The 21,283-nt window shown below is 33.4% G+C and overlaps 1 protein-coding gene across 2 annotated transcripts in view; it reads left to right on the top strand.

Moving 5' to 3' along the window:
- Positions 1-2,934: 2,934 nt before the first annotated feature.
- Positions 2,935-21,283, top strand: part of LOC136043898 (store-operated calcium entry regulator STIMATE-like) — a 62,625-nt gene continuing 44,276 nt past the window's right edge. For both annotated transcript variants that reach the window (XM_065728938.1, XM_065728928.1), the window contains exons 1-2: positions 2,935-3,142; positions 17,048-17,192. In XM_065728938.1, coding sequence (XP_065585010.1) covers positions 3,001-3,142; positions 17,048-17,192 — 287 coding nt within the window. In that variant the 5' untranslated portion in view covers positions 2,935-3,000. The remainder of the gene's footprint in view (positions 3,143-17,047; positions 17,193-21,283) is intronic.

Genomic DNA, 21,283 nt, shown 5'->3' with positions numbered 1-21,283 from the left:
TGTTTCATCTTTGTATTTATCATTTTCTCTGTGATTGAGGCATTTTTCCTTATTTGCTTTAGATTTTTCTGGCAAATGATGAACTTGGTGAATTGAAATTTTTTTTCATTTTTGAAAATGTCAGGGCGGGAGCGTAGGTCAGCAGAAAGTATTCAATGGAAATTTGTAAATAGCAATTTAAATCAGAATTGTGGAAAAGTAAAAAGAATGAACTTAAATGGGAGGAGGTGAACATTAAGGGCAATACCCAAAATTATTCAAAACATGCCTTTTCAAACATACATTTCATAGGCAGCCTAATTGAAAAGCATGAGTAATGTTGGCACAATTTTTTTTTTCTTTTTCGTTTTTTTTGTAGACTAGGTGCTTCGTATTAAAAAAGTTGTCGTAGAAACTTCGAAAACGGCTCATTCAATTAGAAATTGAAAGGGCTAGTGCCTTATAAATAGTCAAAAGTAAGAGGACAACTAATCCCCTTCCCATGCTCATAATTTCCCCAAATATATCCAATCCAAATTTTTAGATTGCTATTTTGTTCAACTTATTTCGAAGGTCCGGAAGTTATGTATTTGAACATGACACCCTCCCCCTCCTACAGCCCTCAGGGCAAGGGTTGTAAGTTATACCTTAGGGACATGTAAAGTTTATATAGAAAGGGTGATCTTATAACCTTTGGAAGGGACATATTATAATGCTAATCAGTGGTATTCAGAGTGGTGACACCTCGCATTTTCCTGAAATGCACCTGATAAAAATTTCGAGATGGCCGTTTGCTGTCGTAAAAACTTCAAAAAGAATTCATTCAATTAAAAACTGAAAGGGCCAGTGCCCTTTTTAATAGTCGAAAGTGACTGGAGGACAAATTATCTTGCTTTCCACGCCCACCATTTCCCCAAATAAATCCAATCAAAATATTGAGATAGCCATTTTGTTCAACATAATTGACATTCGGAAATTATGTCTTTGAAGATGAACCCCCCCCCCTCCATAGTCCGCACTTCAAACCTTTATAATGTTCAAAAGAAGAAATATTTTTTTATATATATTTTCACATGAAATCTCAATTGAAAGCTCTGGACAAAGCAATAACGAATAATTGGGAAAGTTTTCAAGAAGTTTATTATTTTTGACGTTAAGTTTAAGTTTATGCTTATATTCTTACTTTTAAATAAAGCATTGAAAATTGCAACAATTTTCCATGATTTGCATCATTTGAGAGCTGTAAGTTTGAAAGCCAAAAAATGATAAAAAAAAATCTACAGAAACCAGGGTCTCCTAAAATATACCCCCTTCCCCCTAAGAAATGCAAACCCTCCCCCAATATCCTCCCAGAAAATTTCTCCCATGGGAAGTTTTTTGTGTGTGTATTTTTCTTTCAAAGGTTTTTTCAGGGGGGGAAGAATAGACACTAGAACCTGACTTAAACAGGCGAATAAAACTTCAGTTTCCATAGTAATAAACATCTGAAAAGTTAAGAAAATAAACTTCAGAAAACTAGCCCCCCTTAAAATACCTCAGAAAAATAAACTCCAGAAGCCCAACCCTCAGAAAATACCCTTTCCCACGAACGATACCTCACCCCAGTGGAAAATATCCTTCAAGACATTGCTAACGCAGGAAATTCCCACTATGGAAATTTGGAGTTTGGATATTTTCCGTGGGAGATATATTTAAAGGGAAGATATTTTTTTTGGGGGGGGGGTGGGATAAACAACCAACAGTCGAACTGAAATTAGTCGCATTTGGAATATTTTTATCTCCCAGAGAACCCCAAATCTCCCTTCTGTGACTTGATATAATGTTCCTTTGTGAAATTGCGATTGCCGATAGAACCCAAAAGTTGAATAGAAATTAATTGTATTCGGAATATTTCTTAGCAGCCAGAGAACCAAAATTTTCTTTATTGTAACTTTATATAATGTCTATTTGTGAGATTATCGTCGCGGACAAAGCCCAAATGTTGAACTGAAAGTATATTTCTTTTGTGTATACAGCTATGAAAATCTATGGGAAGGGAAACTGATTCATTTATGGTGTACTGCATTGCAACAAATCATAGCTATACCCTGGTTTTATATTACCAGTGAGTTGCCAACGCTAAGTGGCATACGCCACGGAGCTTAAGGAAATTGGTTTCACATTGAAGTTTCGCCTATTACACTTTCACTTCCATAATCTCCGTAACTTAAGCTTTTCTAAATTATTTATCTTCAAAAATGAAAGTGAAAGAAGTGATTTCTATAAAAGTCAATATTTAAATCTAAAGACATGGAAAGTACCGAGGAAACAAATGAAAACAAATATGATTTTGCTCTTTCGGATTATAAAACAAGGCCTTGCCGTAACAAAGTCTATTATCCAATAATTTATTTCATCCATGACCGATTCAAATCACTTTTCTTCTAAGTTGACAACGTTACAAATAATAATAAGTTGAAATCTTTTCAACTCTGTAATTAGCTTACGTTATAGAGCTTAAGTAGGTTACGTTACAAAGCTTATGTACCTTAAGTGAGCAAGTTTGAAAGAGCTATTTAGCTAATGTGAAACCGGTATAAGAGTTAAAATGTAAGTAGACTTATTTTATATATCCCCATTTTATCTTTGTTTTATAGACCCAAGTTGCTATACTCTTTGAAATCGTTATTCAAAAAAGAAAAGGATTGTAAATTCACTGTATTCGAGGTAAACTAACTTAATTCGTAGTCTTATGAATTTATCCTCGGATATGTTTGTGTTTATCTTTCATGTTGGTAACTAAGCGTTCTGGGCACTAAAATATTTAGGAATTCGGGTGCTTAGGCTTCAAAATATCTTTGGTTCCAGAGCGTTTCAGCTAACATGCGGCCGGAATAGTCAGATAAGGAATGCCGGATTCCCGTTATCTTTAATAGATTACACTCAGGGATAAGCGAATAAGTAAGATACGGATAATTGAAACGCAGTCGGTATCTTCAAATATCCTAGATAAGACGAAGCAGAAGAAATTTACTATTGAGTATGCCGAGATCCATACTGCCTTCTGTAGCTTCAACATATGACAACAGAAGTAGAGCTGAATGTGAAAAAGACGCACTAACAGATTCTTTTGGCTGGGCAGTCCAAATTTTACTAGCATCCTTGGCCTTCGCATGTTTGGTCTGTAAGTAAACTGGGGTGATATCAACAGTAGGCTAGAGAGGATGTCCACCCTTCGACAAATATGAAAAATAGCATATAAGCTTATATAATAAGGTATTATCCAATTGCCTTATAAATAATAAAGTTTTTTCCCATCTCGTTAGATAATTTGGTCAGTCCCTAGCCTATAGCAATAATCAATTTTGTCGATTAGCTGACAAGAAAATTGGCCCCCAGTAAGACTCTTTCCAACTAACTAGAAAAAAAAACTTTGCCCCAGAAACACTTCTGTTAAGCATCTAGTTGGCTATTAACTTTTCCCCAGAATATTTTCAGTAGCCAACTAGCTTGGCAAAAATCAAAGTTATAGGTAGCATATAAGCTATTTCAATAGGTTAGATAAGTAGTTTGTCTTAACTTTAGATGACACACATCCATAAGGCAGGATAAAGCTAGATCTGAGTGGGCCTATGCTGGGACACCACCCGTTGACAAATAGAAAAAAATAGAATAGAGACCTATATAAGCTAGTTGACACGTAATTTCTTTCCAACTAGCTAGAAACAAATATTGCCCCAGAAACTCTTCTGTTAACCATTTAGTTGGCAAGTAACTTCCCCAGAAAATTTTTCATTAACCAACTAGCAGATGAACAGGTTTTCACCAGCTTCTTGAAAACATTTCTTTTCTGCTTTTTCATACATAGTGGTATAATATAAGCTATTGAGATGTTGTAATACATTTATTTTTATTTTGTTGTCTTTTTAATGTAGTTTTTAAACAGCATGAAATGATACTGTCAGTTTGGATTGCATGAAGCCAAAGCATGAAACATGTACTTTTCAAAGTATCAATAAAGGTTACCAGATGGATATACCCATTTTATACATGAGCTTCTAGCTCTTTTCAGTCTCTGCCTTGTGAATCTCCTTGAATTACTTCCTTAGGGGAGGGGGAACTTTTTTTGTGATGAAAGATGCTGAAGTATCAGCTCAGTTCAGACTGAAGTTGATGAGTAGTATTTGTTATGTTGCAGATATTTTAGAGGAGAGAAGTTGCTGGAAAAGCAAGTAGACTAATATTTGCAGACTTTTTTGAGATTTTTGGGCTGAGACCATGGCATATCTTTCTTTAACACCAGTTGTTTTTAAAATGGTCCAATCAAGCCATGAAACTTCTTTTTTTGTTCTGTTTTGACTGTGATTCTGTGATCAAGAACTGTACAAACAAAAAAAGAGATTGTTTTTTACATGGTCCTTTGAGGCTAAGTTAGGATTCAAGTTGGGCTAAGAATTGTAACAAGTTAAGCTAGTTTGTGTTTTGCATCAAGAAGACAAGAACTGGCTAACTACTACACAGCCCAGATGCAGTGTCTGTCCAAAAGCTCAGGATGCATCATTAACTTTGCATCCACCTAGTATTCATTCTAGAATTATGAGTTAGGACCAGAATTTCATGCATCGTCATTACAGGTTTAGTGATGTCTTAAATCCTAAGGAAAATTCCTCTAAGTCAGCATTTGCATGAGGTTTCTCAGAAGAAACGTTGAAAATGTGGACAGCCCTTTTTATGATCCATTTTTTGTTTGTATTTACATAAACAAAGCATTTTTATATCTTACAAATGAAGTTGTGCAAAATTCAATGCACAAAATGAGAAATTTCTGACCAAAGGAAGTTCCAATGGAAGTGGCTAAGGATGGCCTTTCTTTCAAAACTTTATTTTTCAAATGTAAAAAGCAGCAAAAAAAAGTCAAGTATTCCTGTCATCAGGTAGTTGGCTAATGAAACTTATCTGGGGAATAGTTACTTGCCAACTAGATGGTTAATAGAAGTGTTTCTAGGACAATTTTTGTTTCTAGTTAATTGGAAAGAAAGTGTTACTGGGTAGAAATTACTTGTCAACTAGTTAGAAAAGGAATATTTTTCTAGGGCAAATTTTCTTGGCAAGTACTTGACAAATTTGATTATTGTAATAGGGATCGACCAAATTATCCAACTAGATGGCAAAAATATTTGTATTTATAAGTTAGATAGTACCTTTTTATATAAGCTTATATGCTATTTTTTTCTATTTGTCAAAGGTTGGTGTTCTGGCTAGAGATAAAGGTATTATAAGCTAGCAGCTCTTCAGATAGTGATTTCCTAGAAATAAAAGAGAGGTACTTTTCTACTGGTACATTTCCATTGGATATTGTGTGTTCTATATTTCTTGAATAATATGCCAGTTAGTGGACATTTTCTGTAAGCATTGAGCAAATATGGTCAGCTTTTCACTTAAGTGTAAAAATCAATTGGTTAAAGCTCTAAACTAGGGGTTATTGGGAAGGAAACATGCTAAGAAAAATAATTCTTTCTTCATAATGTACAGATTAGGCTTAACATGGTTTGATTACATCTACATTATACTTTACCCTTGTGCACAAATGTATCCTAAATTATATATTTCCCATGTATTATGTCAGTGTTTTCCCTATATCTTAATCTGTACATTTTCTCTACATCTTAATCTGTAAATTGAATCAACTATGACAGAACAAGAACCAGAAAAAACTAATTTTTGCTATTAAGTGTATTTAGGTCTTCATGGTTCTAGGCGTTTCATATATGGAGTAATTTCTGTTCATTTTAAGTTTTAATGTTGCTCCTTACTTTCAGTTAAGAAAAACTTGTTTTTTTATATTTAATTTTGAAAGTTTTGAATTGATGCATGTTTTGATTTTGGCTCTCTGCACAGAAATAATTAAAACGAAATTTGCCGACTAATTGTTTTTTGGCTACATGGCTATCTCATAGTCTTAATTGGAAGATTTTGAGAGAAAAAAGGAGCATGGGAGGTAGCCTAGTTGCCCTCCAATTTTTTAATTACTTAAAAAGGCAACTAGAGCTTTTAATTTTTTACTAATGCTATCATTAGTAGAAAATTTATTTAACTTATGTAACAAACTTCTATATTTGTATGTTTTTATTACATATATGAGGGGTTCACCCCCCTGAAAACATCTGTACACTTCCCAATATCCATTAGTATATGTAAACAATAGTCAAAGTTTTTAACTTACAGCCCCTCCCATGGGGACTGTGGGGGAGTAAGTCGTCCCCAAAGACATAGTTATTAGGTTTTTCAACTATGGTGGATGAAATGTCTCAGAATTATGATCTGGTAACTTTTGGGAAAAATGTGCATGGGAGGGGGCCTAGGCACCCTCCAATTTTTTTGGTCACTTAAAAAGGGGATTCACACACGACATTCTAGGACCACTGAGTCAATAAGATCACCTGTGGGAAAAAAAACAAATAAACATGCATCCATGATCTTTCTTCTGGAAAAAAATGCGAAATTCTATATTTTTATAGATAGGAGCTTGAAACTTCTACAATAGGGTGACACTGAATCTAATGGTGTGATTTTCCTTAAGATTGCTTTACTTTTAGGGGGTATTTCCCCTTATTTTCAAAAAAGGCAAATTTTCTCAGGCTTATAACTTTTGATGGATATGACTAAACTTGATGAATTTTATATATTTAAAATTAGTATTAAAATGCAATTCTTTTAATGTAACTATTGGTATCAAAATTCCTTTTTTAGAGTTTCAGTTACTATTGAGCTAGGTTGCTCCTTACTACAGTTTGCTACTACAAACTGTTTGATTCATTTCTTTTGAGACTATCTTGTAGTAACCTTGTCAAAATTTTCAACAGACAGCAACAGGTCCTGTCAAAAGATAGGTGACTTTTCAAAACTTCACTGAACATGTAAAACAGATGTTAAACAATTGGTGTCAAAATTCAAGGGTCCTCTGACAGAAACATGGTTGTTGAATTTATGGGTGCTTTCTCAGCAGTGAGAGATTTTGATGATTATTATTTGTAACTGATTTGATGCTAGATGCTGCATTTTTCCATCATATGAGGAAATGCTGATTGTCCTCATACTATGTCCATATTTTTAAATATTTGACTTGGCTGATCACAACACCCTAATTCATTTAAATTAAATAAAAAAAAACTAATTTTTTTAGCTGAAAGTAAGGAGCGACATTAAAACTTAAAACGAACAGAAATTACTCCGTATATGAAATGAGTTGTCCCCTCCGCAATCCCTCGCTCTTTACGCTAAAGCTCTTAATTGTTTTAAAAAGTAGAATTGTGGCAAAGAGTTAAACTTTAGCGTAAAGAGCAAGGGATTGCGGAGGGGACAACTCATTTCATATACGGAGTAATTTCTGTTCGTTTTAAGTTTTAATGTCGCTCCTTACTTTCAGCTAAAAAAATTAGTTTTTTTTAATTTAATTTCTGAACGTTTTTGAATTAATGCATGCTTGGTTTTGGCTCTCCACACATAAATTATTAAAATGAAATTTGTATATTAATTCTTTTTTTGGCTAAATGGCTTTCTCTTAGTTTTGATCAGACGATTTTGAGTAATAAGGGGTGGAGAAGGAGGCCTAGTTGCCCTCCAATTTTTCGGTTACTTAAAAAGGCAACTAGAACTTTTAATTTTTAATAAACGTTTTTATTAGTAAAAAATATACGTAACTTAAGAATTAACTTACATAACAAACTTTCATAACCTTATATTTTTATTATGTATACGAGGGGGTTTGTACCCTCGTTAATACCTCGCTCTTTACACTAAATTGTAAGTTTTGTCCCAATTCTTTAAGAATGACCCCTGAATCAGAAAGGCCGTAGAATAAATAGTTGAAATTACTAAAAATACTTTAGCTTAAAGAGCAAGGTATTTATCTCCTCCTAAATACCTCGCTCTTTATGCTAAAGTATTTTTAAAGCCCTCATATGCATAATAATCTCTGTTCGTTTTAAGTTTCAATGCTACTTCTTCCTTTCATTTGAAAAAACGTTTTCATGTTTATTTTTCTTTGTTTTCTTATAGTAATGCTAGAGAATCCTGTGCCCTTGTCATTGAATTTTTCTTCCCCCATGACAGATTCCTCCAAGGAAAGATCCTCCAGCATAGCCCCCTCTCCTCAGCCCCATCCCCAAACAAAATAAAATCCCCCTGAAAACGTCTGTACACTTCCCAATAACCATTACTATATGTAAACACTGGTCAAAGTTTGTAACTTGCATCCCTCCCCCAGGGATAGTTGGGGAGTAAGTCATCCCTAAAGACATAGTTATTATGGTTTTTGACTATGTTGAACAAAATGGCTATCTCAAAATTTTGATCCGTTGACTTTGGGAAAAAATGAGCGTGGGAGGGGGCCTAGATGCCCTCCAATTTTTTTGGTCACTTAAAAAGGGCACTAGAACTTTTCATTTCCATTAGAATGAGCCCTCGTGCGACATTCTAGGACCACTTGGTCGATACGATGACCCCTGGGGAAAAAAACAAACAAATAAACACGCACCCATGATTTGTCTTCTGGCAAAAAATACAAAATTCCACATTTTTGTAGATAGGAGCTTGAAACTTCTACAGTAGGGTTCTCTGATACGCTGAATCTGATGGTGTCATTTTTGTTAAGATCCTACGACTTTTAGGGGGTGTTTCCCCCTATTTTCCTAAATAAGGCAAATTTTCTCAGGCTCGTAACTTTTGATGGGTAAGACTAAACTTGATGAAACTTATATATTTAAAATCAGCATTAAAATGCGATTCTTTTTATGTAGCTATTGACATCAAAATTCAATGTTTTAGAGTTTTTGTTACTATTGAGCCGGGTCGCTCCTTACTACAGTTCGTTACCACAAACTGTTTGATCACTGAATAAATTTGAAGTGAACCCTCTCTTAGAAAATTTTATACATGTTTTCTTTCAGATAGATCCAAGGCTGTAAAATCCAAAATATTCTCTCTGAACCCCTTGCTGATTAGCATAGAATTCCTATCCCACCCAAAATACTAATGAAATATGCTAAACTTGTCAGTGTTACAAACTTCTAATAATCCTAAAATAAATTAAAAATGAAAAATTAAATTAAAGTATAAAAATTAAATATAAGAATATAATATATGAAATAATATAATAAATATAATACAAATAACAAATATAATAAAATATAATATAATAAAATATTTAATATAATAATATATAACACATGATATAATAATAAAATATAAAAATAAAATAATATAAATTAAAATATTTAATAATCCTAAGTTGGACATGTATATTTCAAGAATTCCGAACCTTCCAGACAAAGGATATTCAAAACTAACTTTTTTTTAAGTGGTTTAAACTAGTAGATTAACTTTGGAATGGCCAAATGTTGACAACCCTTTAACTGTGAACAACAAAGAAATCTTTGCTGGACTATTAAAGTTGACAGAAAGTGGGCCATAGATAACATTTATAAAGAGACCTATACCAAATTATTATATCACACATTAGCTTATAATATATTATAATATATACCATTAAACATTTTAGACATAAAATTTTAATTTGCACTTTGCCATACAATATACAAAAGAGAATTGCCGCGAAAAAGATCTAAATCTGTCTTAAAAAGAAGATCTAAATTATGTGGCTCTCATCCTATCTGACACTTCCTATCTGTTGAAAAAATACCTAGGTCACATGATTACACTCCATATGATTATCCAATTTTTTCTTTATACTTGAGGTAATTATTTTTCAGTTTTTTTTGCTTCCACTATCCAGTTTTTTTTTGTTTTTTTTGCTTCCACTATGAATAGTAGTTTATATATCTGAAAGTTGAAGAGAAGCAAAGAAATAAAGTAAAAAGAATAGGCATGTTGAATGCACCAGGATCCACCCACAAGTATTTCAATGCGTTTCAAATTGGGTTTTCACTTATGTCAAAACTGGCAACTCTTTTGTTCTGTCAAATTTGTAAGTGAAAATGCTCAATTTAAGAAAATCAGTGGTTTGCACCCTTTTCTAATAAAACTTCAAACCTCTAATCAAACAGTTAGGTTTGTAGATTTTTTTTTCTATATACTTAATCGTTTTCAAATCAAACGTCTTTAAAGTAAGCCTTCTTGAGTAAAAAAGTGTTGTTTTTTTACAAAAATTGTTGAATCATTAGTACCTTAACCCTATTTAAAAACAATCAGAACTACAGTTAAAAAAAACAAGTTTTTTTTAACTGAAAGTAAGCAACAACATCAAAGCTTTGAACAAACAGAAATTATTACACATATGAAAGTTTTTGCCTCCTCCTCAAGACCTTGTTCTTTACGCGAAAGTTTTTTTTTGGAATTTTAAAACAAAGCTTATTAATTTAATTAAACAGCCATTATGTTTCAAGAATTATTCTTAAAGAGTTAGGAAAACAAGTCCAAGTACTAGCATAAAGAGCAAAACCTTGTGGAAGGGGCAACTCCTTTTGTATACATAATAATTTCTGTTGGTTTCAAGTTTTATGCTGCTTCTCACTTTCAGGTGACAAAAATGTTTTTTTTTTTTTTTTTAATTTAATTTCCATTTGCCTTGCAGAAGGGGCAACTCCTTTCATATACATAATAATTTCTGTCTGTTTTAAGTTTTATGTTGTTCTTCACTTTCAGTTGAAAAAACTTGTTTAAAAAAATTAATTTCCAATTGTTTTAAATAATTCTAAAATTTCACATCTATTCTGTCCCTTGTCTTTGTCTTGTCGCATGCTAAGCTGAAAGAAACAAGTTTGTTTCAAAGGTATGCACAGCATAAACTTGAGTGAGAGACCTATAATACACTTAGTACCAAAATTCCTTTCCCATACAGAAAAAAAAACTCAAGTAAAATTCTCAAGTTTGGAAAGACTTATTTTCCATGGGGGAGGGGGTAAATGCTGGCTACTGGCCTACATAGTTGAGATGTTATTTTTTCCCCTGAGTTTCATTTCCTTTCAATTTCAGTATATTTTGACTTTAAGAGCATTTAAAGACTCGTGTAGAAGTTAAAATTACCTTAAATCCCACTTGCCAGCCCCAAAGTAATAGCCTGGGCTTATAGCACCATTCCTTTTCAACTGATGATTTGAATCACTTAATATGAAAAGAAGAGACTGAAATAAATTACTATTATTATTTTACTAACTATATGTGCACTGTTATGATTTTGTATGTCTTTCTGGGTAATTTTTTGTTTGCATCTTTATTGAACTGGGATGAAATTGAATGCATCACTTGATCGTTTTTTATGCTGGTTCATAATCCAATAATTGCCTCTGAGGGACATTATATTTTGATGCCTTAATGTGTTCAAAATACCCCCTATGTTTTGTAACCAAATGTCCAAAAAATAACGCTTTAAAAAAAAATACCTTTTCAGAAAAAGTTGCTATTTGTAGCTGATTCAGGAATCTTTTCATTAGTCTTAATAGTAAAATGTTTGTTTTAAAACAAATCTGCAGATATTCTTAAAAAATAACAAGAAAAACCCTTAAAAATTATGTCTGTCTTGCCCTGATTCCATTTTGAAGGTTTCAGACTCTTTTGAAAAATCCTTGCAAACTTGTTGTCAAATTAATATTTTACTCTTAATACTAAGGACAATAGCAATTATCATTCCAGACTCATTTGTAACTGGCAATTTTTTTCACCATACTAAATTTGTTTTAAACTTTTAGTTATTATCGACTGTTCTACCTTTTGGGGTCCCATTAAGAGCTCAAAATGTAATCTCCCCAAGAAGCAATTAGACTATTGAATTGTAAAAAACCAGAAAGAAGGTATCAAGTGATGTATTCACTTTCATCATTCCCATATTATATTGTTAATTACAAATTCACTGCCTCTTTGACTCTTTTCTTGGCCCTAGACAGTTGGCCAACAAAGACTATCTTTGGCAATCCTTCATCTGCAGAATCCTAGCCATCTCAACCTTTCTCTTAATATAGCCTTAAAAATATTATAAAATAGAAACATAGCCTTTGATTGAACAGTCTATTTTTCATATGGCTTACTGTTTGAGATACTGTCAGTCAGTTGGGTAGGCTACCTAAAAACTGTTTGTAGGTAAATTCTCTGGAAGACATCTAGCAAATCTTCCTCCATCTTTTGGAGTGCCCATGCTTTAGAACTATACTTGACTACTGTTGTCGCTTTAGTTTCTAATATTTTAATGTTAGTTTGCAGACTTATCTTTCTATTCTTCTAAACCACTAGGTAGGTAGGTAGGTAAGTTTTATTTTATCCACAATACAAACATAAATAAAAATGACAACACTAATAAATTATTGCATCAAAAAGAAAGTCCTAAGGACTTGTGCTGCAATTTCATATTATGATTTACATCTTATAAATAAATATCTAAACATAACATCTCATGATTAACCACCTAGCCTATCTTATATATAAAAAAAACAACAACACATGAACAAAATGCAACAAAATAATCATGTTAAATATTATTTACCGGTATTCAGCCCCCACCCCACATCAATAAACTGCAAAAAAGACATCAAAAACCTCCTGCCCTTCAAAATCTATTACTTAAATAAAATGTTTTCAATTTATTTTTAAACCCATATAAAGTGACAGACTCCCTGATGCCAGCCGGCAAACTATTCTATCTTATTCACTTACATAGCTTATTACCACTCTATCTTATTCTCTTACATAGCACTTGTTACTCTAATGTATTAATCTGGTATACTATATAAGGAAAGTACCTTATTTCATCATACTAAGCAATTTGCATCCCACAGAAACCAATTATGACATCCCTTTATGGCAAACCAATTTAGGTGAGCTTCAAAGTAATAGCCTGGGCTTGTAGCACCATTCCTTGCCAACTGATTATTTGAATCACTTAATATTGACAGAAAAAATTAAAATGAATTAATATTATTATTTTGCTAATTTTATGTTTACTTTTATAGATTTGTCTTTTTGGTAAATTTGTAGTTTGCATCTCAGTTTAACTAGGATGAAAGTGAATCCATCACTTGATGCTTTTTTACGCTCTTTGTAATCCAATAATTGCCTCTGGGTGCTATTACATTTTGATGCCTTAATAGACTCAAATAGCCCATGGGCCAGTAACTATGAGTTCAAAAATAGACCTATGCTTAAAAAAAAACTGCCTAGTCTGAAAAAGTTGCTATTTTTAGCTGATTCAGGAATGGTCATTATCATTTTCATTAGTCTTAATAACAAAATGTTTGTATTAAAACAAATTTGTTGTTATTTTTAAAAAGAACCAGAAACCCGTTAGAAATGTTGTCTGTCTTGCTCTGATTCCATTTTGAAGGTTTTAGGGTCTTTTGAAAAATCCTGGCAAATTTATTGTCAAATTATTATTAGTATTTTATTTTTTTTTATACAACATAGGCTACTCGACTATCTGACTGAAGGAAAATTATAGAATTACGAAAACTGTTTTAAAACATTTTAAAACTCTTACTTATACCATTCCTACACGTTACTTCGCTTTGATTTACCCCCTCCCCATAATTCACAAATATGTAGACCAAGTTGTGTTTAGTCATTAGAATTTTAATACTATAAATTTCTTCCTGCTACTTGTTTTGTATTTGCCTTAAATTAATAAGGATCGAAGATTTAGCACTAAGAGAAATACCATAAATATATAGCCTATAATTTGATCCATTGTATGTATTTCTTCATTAGAAGAGGCGTTACAGGTAAGTAAAGCAAAGTAACTCTTGTAAAAGGTGTATAAGAATTCAATAGTGTTTCCTTTAGATGTGCCTATGCACCAGAATGGGATGATTGTAAGATAACTAATATAAAATAGCAATTTTTTTCTAAATAGAAACACTGGACCCATATAATGTATAACCTATAGCAAATTGTTCTGGTCAATCAGGAAGCTAGTGTAAACTGTTTTGTGTTTATTATATGTTTGGATTAGCCGACCAGATGGCTGGGACCAAAGTTATGAACATGCTGGGAGCCTAAATTAGTCAACTTATTGGCAAATGTCAAGGCAGCACATACAATATATATATATATATATATATATATATATATATATATATATATATATATATATATATATATATATATATATTATATATATATATATATATATACATATATATATATATATATATATATATATATATATATATATATATATATGTATAATATATATGTATATATATATATATATATATATATATATATATATATTTATATATATATATATATATATATATATATATATATATATATATATATATATATATATATATATATATATATATATATATATATATATATATATATATATATATATATCCAGCATTAGGGCTTTGTCCTAAGGAATTGACTATATAAGTTTTAAGTGACTGGGGAAGAACTTGTCACTGTAAGTTGTAAATCATTTCACAGAAAAAATATTTTAAGGCAAACTTTTAGCTCCATCAATTTATTGTATAACGTCGTATACCAATATATAGCAAAAATACCGCTGTATTGCAAAGATATTGAAAAAATAAGGTTAAAAATAAACAAGCAAAACATTAATATAGGGAGAATAAAGCAAGTAGGAAAAAGAATAAATCTAGACAGACTAGTCAGCTATTTTGAGCAAAATGACTCAAAATTTGGATTGGGGGAAAAGGGCCTGGGGGGATAGTTAGCATCTTGTAATAGCTCGTGAAAAATACAAAGCCAGCAGACTTTTTTTTCTGCCTATTTGAGAGCTGTAGCAGAGTTTTAACAAGAACTGAGCTGATAGGAAGTTCTTTATCAGCCCTCTCTGTCCATTTTAGACTGTTGAAAAAAAAAGAGCAATAGTCTACAGAAATGGTCAACTTTTGCATTTGCGCAACTGGTTTCTTGTAGTTTTGTTTTTCAAATTTTGGTTAAACTAGACGTTCAATAGACCCCTACAATGTCAGCGGAGGCAAGAACTACAGTAGCTGTAAAAATCATAATTTTGGTAATCTCTTCGATTCTTTACAACATTTTCTAAATAAAACCTGTTTCTCTGACGCTCAATTCTACGGAAATACACCTAAGTATGATAAAAATATAATACTTTAGAAACAAATTTGGGCTATATGTTTGCACATTAGGTGGGCTGGGGGCGAAGTATAGCGGGTCTGTATGCCCAACATGTTAGGTACATCTATTCTGCATGTTATGAAGTAAAAATTGCTTTTTAACTTCGCACTGTCTAAGCCCTTCACCCTGACCCCCTCCTTTTGTGCAAATATATAACTTAATTTATATATTTCCCGTCTAATCTGTCACTTCTCTTTGTCTTGTCTCACGTTAAGCTGAAAGAAACTAATGAAAAAAAAAACAACAACCGATTCTACAATGCGTCAATGGATGAACCAATCGAGTGGTTGGGGCTATATCATACAAGTACCCATTTTCCAAATGTCCATCATACTATCTTTCTCATTTATGTGTAGAATGCATTGCCCATCGTACTCAGCGATGTAATGCAGAATATTTTCTATCCGAAATAGCATCCTTCTAAAAATAAACTGCACATACGAGTGAGTAGCTGAATCAGATTTCTCGCCAGCTTGTGCAACAGCACTAACTATGGCCCCTCTTCTGCTAGCTTATTCAGACAAATGAGATAATCCCTGAACAAATTCTTTTAAGTATTCTGTTTGTGCGGTTGAGTATTTGGCAACAACCTAAATTGAGTGTATTGACTATAGCTATGTGGGGATTGTATATTTCACAATTTCCACAACATAGATAGCTGGATTTAGGATTGGCCATAGCTGGATTTAAGATCCTTTGTCCGAGAAGGTCAGGGTTCGAATCCTAGTGTACCCAATTATTTGGTTTGGGATGGTGGTCAGTGGCGAGACTCTTTGAACTCAGCCAGAGTCAACCCAGCTCTAAATGGATACCTGGAGAAATCTTGGGAAGGTAAACAGGAAGGGCTTGCGAAAGTGCAGGATAGTTGGCATCCAATCCCACATTGTGCTTCCTGGCTGAAGGGCCAAGACACGGGGATCAGCACCGCTGGAAGGGACCGTAAAATCCTATGACGTAATCTTTACTTCTTTTTTTACAACATAGATTCACTGACAATATTAAAACTGTGTGATGTATATAATGAGTTCTGAAGGTAAGGTTACTCGGTTAGGAATAAAATTGCCTGTGAAAAATCTGTTTAAAATTAGGACTGAGCAAAAGGAAATTTCCATTGTGGGAGATGATCAATTTATAAATGGGAGACAACCTGCCTCTATTTACTAAGTTGGACAATAATACAAGGCTCAGTGCTGTTGATTTCTAATTATTGTTGTTTTATCAAACTTTAGCTCCTGGGAATTAATGGGTCCAGCTACAAATTGTAAGGGTTGCCACATAAGTTTTGAGAAGAATAGTTTCAGTTTTACCGTTAAAATGCTTCTACCCCATAGTTTGTACCTTTAAGTTTAATCATTTTGTATTATAGGCTAATTCTATTCCTCAATAGCAATTTAATTTGGTTTATTTGTACAGCATCGACTATTATGGGAGAATAAAGTTGTTATCTGGTAGCTAGTCTTTGTGGGATATAACTAGGGTAGTTGCCACGGACTTATCTCTAAGATTTTTTAGAGTCCATTTGTCCATTTGTTGGTCAATTGATTGTTTTTTGTTATTCCCGCTGTTAACTTTTGCAAATTTCTTTTATCAACACGATGGTCTTAAATGTGCTATTTGGAAATTTTTGCTGGAGCTTTGAATTCCATCATTCTTTTCTCAAAAATCAATGTTTCAAAGAACCTAGATTTTTTATTTTGTTGTTGTTGTTGTTGTTGTTTTGCAGTCCAAGAAAATTCCATACTTTCAACTTTTCAAGAGACTGCTTTCGGGGAGGATCTATTTTTTTCGCTTATCTTATTGAGAGAAAAATTAGAGTAGAAAACATATGTTTAGCTGGCACATGCAATAATCTTGTTCGTTTAGTATTGTCTTTTTAATGCTTTCTGTTGTAGCAATTTTTGCTTCGATAGCACAAGGAAGTGAATAATTTTTTTTTTATTTTTTCAGCATGAAAAGTCTTTATTTTATTTTGTAGTGAAAAGATTCTGCGAACCTCGATCAGAGAGAAGAACATGGCTTGTTTGGTTTTATGATACGTCTAAACAGGGCCTTGGTGCCATGGTCATTCATTTTGCAAATATATTCTTGGCAAGCACATTCAGTGGGGATCCCTGCACATGGTATTGTTTCTTCTTTTTAAGTTTCTTTTAAGCCATCTTTAACGCGGAAACCCCCATCTCAACGCAGTTTTGTATATATTGATTTATTTCTGAAATTTGTGTTTTGTTTAATTTTGTCAATTCTTGTCCAAAGCACCAATGTTGATGCATCGGGTACAAAACAATAGCCGTTCCCTAAGTGTTTTGTCACATAATGTTGTCGTAAGTTCTAAAAAATGCTATTATTCTTCTTCTGTTCCCTTTTCCTTCTAGTTTTCTACCCATTTCCTTCTAGTTCTGCTTCACAATTCTTTTATATGAAACTAGGCAGGGACACTGTTATTATTTTAAAAAGAAGAAGAAAAAAGTGGTTATTTGCTAGATCAAAGAAATCTTCTTTTGATTATAGATTAACCGAGAATAAATTTTGATTCTCAGTTCTTTTTTCTCTGGTTAATTAATTAATTAAGTGGTTAATTAATTATGGTCAATTGTTTCTAATCTGTGTTTGTTCCATATTTATTTGTACTTTAACATATGTGGATATTTTTTTGGTTTTTATCCATGGCTCTTTTATACTAGGAAGTCTTATAAGGGTGCACCCTTATAAGTACTATTATCAATATAGCGATCAATACTTTCTATTTTCGAATTTTCTTCTGCTATTAAAATCCTTCGAATCTTTTGAGTAAGTTTCTATTTTATTTTTTGCTGTACATGAATCTTATATAAAAAATGGGCCCTCTCACACTAGTTCTAATATATCGTCAGTGCGTATCAAAAAGACGTATCTCCATAATTGTAAATTTTCAGAAGAGCAAAGAAAAAACCCAACACTTTATTATTCTCCCTCCGATAACTGTAACACAAAAAAAATCGGTACGTAAAAACAGTACATATCAATCCGTTTTGTTTTACGGTTATCGGAGGAAAAAGAAAACGCTGTGAGTTTTTTTCTGCTCTGCTGAAAATTTAAAACTGTGGAAGTACGTCCTTTTGATACCCGACTGACGATATACTCTGTCCAGTCACTAATTATAGTCATTTCAATGGGGGGGGGGGGGGGTGGCGGCTGCAGGAGCATTTTCTTTCAACACATCTAGACATTATTCGGAGTTTCAGCAAAAATACTGAGTCAAAGGCTCGTATAGTAAATAGTATTAGATTTGTTCAAGAAAATTAATGTCAATTTCATTCATGATTATGAGTATGAGAAAGCCCTCCTTTGGACTCATAATTCAAAATTGTACCGCTTTGATTAGGACGGGACTTGAAGACAGCTCAATACAGCTAGTAAAAGAACGTATTCAGTACTGTTAAAGATATTATGTTCAGAAATAGAGCAATTCTCCTACTATTCACTCAGTCCAGCAGAGTATAGTTCTAGAGACAGTTGGTTTTATGGAAGTCGAGGTTTTAGCTGGATGAAGCAGGCTATCAAAACTTAGAAATTGCCGAAGGAACCTACAGGATTACTTATGGCCATCTTTAGTTTTTTTCTTCTACGGAGAAGTAAGGGAGATTTATTATGCTCAACAAGATCAGAAAAAAAGTCGAAACGAAGAAAAACGAGGATATTTCCTGCAATTAAAAGTACAATGCAAATATTTCAGCCGAGACCTTTGCTCAACCCTCCTAAGTGTAAATATAGAAGAATAAAAACAGACGGTTAAAACAACTACTAAATATGTGAAAAGAAACTGTTAAAAAACAAAAACTGAAATATAACGACTAAATAATAATAATAAAAAACTAAAATAAGATAAAAAATTCTCACCGTGTAATTATGACAGAGCAACTGAATACAAGTTCGATATTTGTCTACTTTTACTTTTCTATTTCTGAACTGAGGATGGTTGGGTAGCAGTCTCAGCTGAAGTGTTTCCAATTTATTATCACTGGCTGCAAATCGTTTTTATTCTTTTCGAGTTTTTTTTTACGTCGTTTCGTGCTTTGCCTGTCTGGTCTCATAAGCTATCTGTTACGCTAAAGCGGGACATTTTGGTATAGATTTGAGCTATTTTTCAGTTGCTTTACTAGAAAAGCACGGTCAAGTTTTTGATTTGCTGAATTGTTTTGCTTGTCACTATATGCAAATAATTTCTTAGACCACACTGCTTTTCTATTTACGAAAAATTAGGCAAAAGCTTCGTTTCAAGTATCATCTAAATATGTTTTTTAAATTATTTTTTTCTCCTTTTTTATGGCACTTGCTAATAACCAAGTGACATATAGCAATCGCAAATTCTGTCGGTCTGTCTGTCGGTCTTTCGGTCCCGGTTTTGCTACTTTAGGCACTTCCAGGTAAGCTAGGACGATGAAATTTGGCAGGTGTATCAGGGACCGGACCAGCTTAAATTATAAATAGTCATTTTCCCGATTTGACCATCTGGGGGGGGGGGAGTGGGGGCCCGTAAATTCGGAAAAATAGAAAAAATGAATATTTTTAACTTACGAACGGTTGATCAGATCTTAATGAAATTTGATTTTTGCAAGGATATCGTGTCTCAGAGCTGTTATTTTAAATCCCGACCGGATCTGGTGACATTGGGGGGTAGTTGGGAGGGGGAAACCTAAAATCTTGGAAAAAACTTAGTGGAGGGATCGGGATGAAACTTGGTGGGAAAAATAAGCACAAGTCCTAGATACATGATTGACATAGCCGGAACGGATTCACTCTCTTTGGGGTAGTTGGGGGGGGGGGGGGGGTAATTCTGAAAAATTAGAAAAAATGAGGTATTTTTAACTTACGAAGGGGTGATCGGATCTCAAGGAAATCTGATATTTAGAAGGATATCGTGTCTCAAAGCTCTTATTGTAAATAGCGACCGGATCTGGTGACAGACGGGGGAGTTTGGGGGGAACCTAAAATCATGGAAAACGCTTAGATTGGAGGGATCGGGATGAAACTTGGTGGGAAAAACAAGCAGAAGTCTTAGATACGTGATTTACATAATTGGAACGGATCCGCTCTATTGGGGGGGGGGTTAATTCTGAAAAATTAGAAAAAATGACATATTTTTAACTTACGAAGGAGTGATAGGATCTTCATGAAACTTCATATTTAGAAGGATCTCGTAACTCAGATCTCTTATTTTAAATCTCAACCGGATCCAGCGTCATTGGGGGGGGGGGACCGGAAATCTTAGAAAATATTTAAAGCGGAGAGATCAGGATGAAACTGGATGGGAACAATAAAAACCTGTCTAAGATACGTGACTGACATAACCAGGACCAGATCTGTTCTCTTTGGTGGAGTTGGGGGGGGGGGGGGTTAATTTGGAAAAAAGGAGGTACTTGTAACTTACGAAAGGGTGACCAGATCTTAATGAAATTTGATATTTGGAAGGATCTTGTGCTTTAAAGCTCTAGTTTTAAATTCCGACAGAATTCTTGGAAAACGTGAAAATTAGGGCATTTTTATCTTACGAATAGGTGATCGGATCTTAATGAAATTTGATATCTAGAAGGAATTCATGTTTCAGAGGTCTTATTTCAAATCCCGACCAGATCTTTTGACATTGCGGGAGTTCGAGGGGAAAATCTTGGAAAACACTTGGAGTGAAGGAATTGGGATGAAGCTTGGTGGATAGAATAAACAAATGTCCTTGATACGTGATTGACGTAACCGTACTGGTTTCGCTTTCTTTGGGGAAGTTGGGGGGAGGTGTTCAGTGATTTGTCGAGTTTGGTGCTTCTGAACGTGCTAGGATGATGAAAATGGGTAGGTGTGTCAGGGACCTGCACAAATTGACTTGATAAAGTCGTTTTCCCAGATTCGACCATCTGAGGGGCTAAAGAGAGAGGAAAAATTCGAAAAAATGAGGTATTTATAACTTACGAGCGGGTGATCGAATCTTAATGAATTTTGATATTTAGAAGGACATCGTGACTCAGAGCTCTTATTTTAAATCCTGACTGGCATTAAGCCTCCGATTTTCCTTTTAAATCAATCTATTGATTCTTAGAATTTTGTTAGAGCTCATACCATATGAGCTCTTGGCTCTTAGCTCTTCTTGTCTCGTCACAAGTGCCTAATGAGCTCTTAGCTCTTGTTGTCTTTTATATTTTTTTTTCCGTTGGGAAAGGCTCCCGGATGTGGGGGGCGAAAT

This window comes from Artemia franciscana, chromosome 1 (assembly GCF_032884065.1).
Source record: "Artemia franciscana chromosome 1, ASM3288406v1, whole genome shotgun sequence".
Classification (NCBI taxonomy): domain Eukaryota; kingdom Metazoa; phylum Arthropoda; class Branchiopoda; order Anostraca; family Artemiidae; genus Artemia; species Artemia franciscana.
The sequence above is the reverse complement of the archived record's forward strand: the minus strand, read 5'-3'. Positions and strand labels throughout refer to the sequence as shown.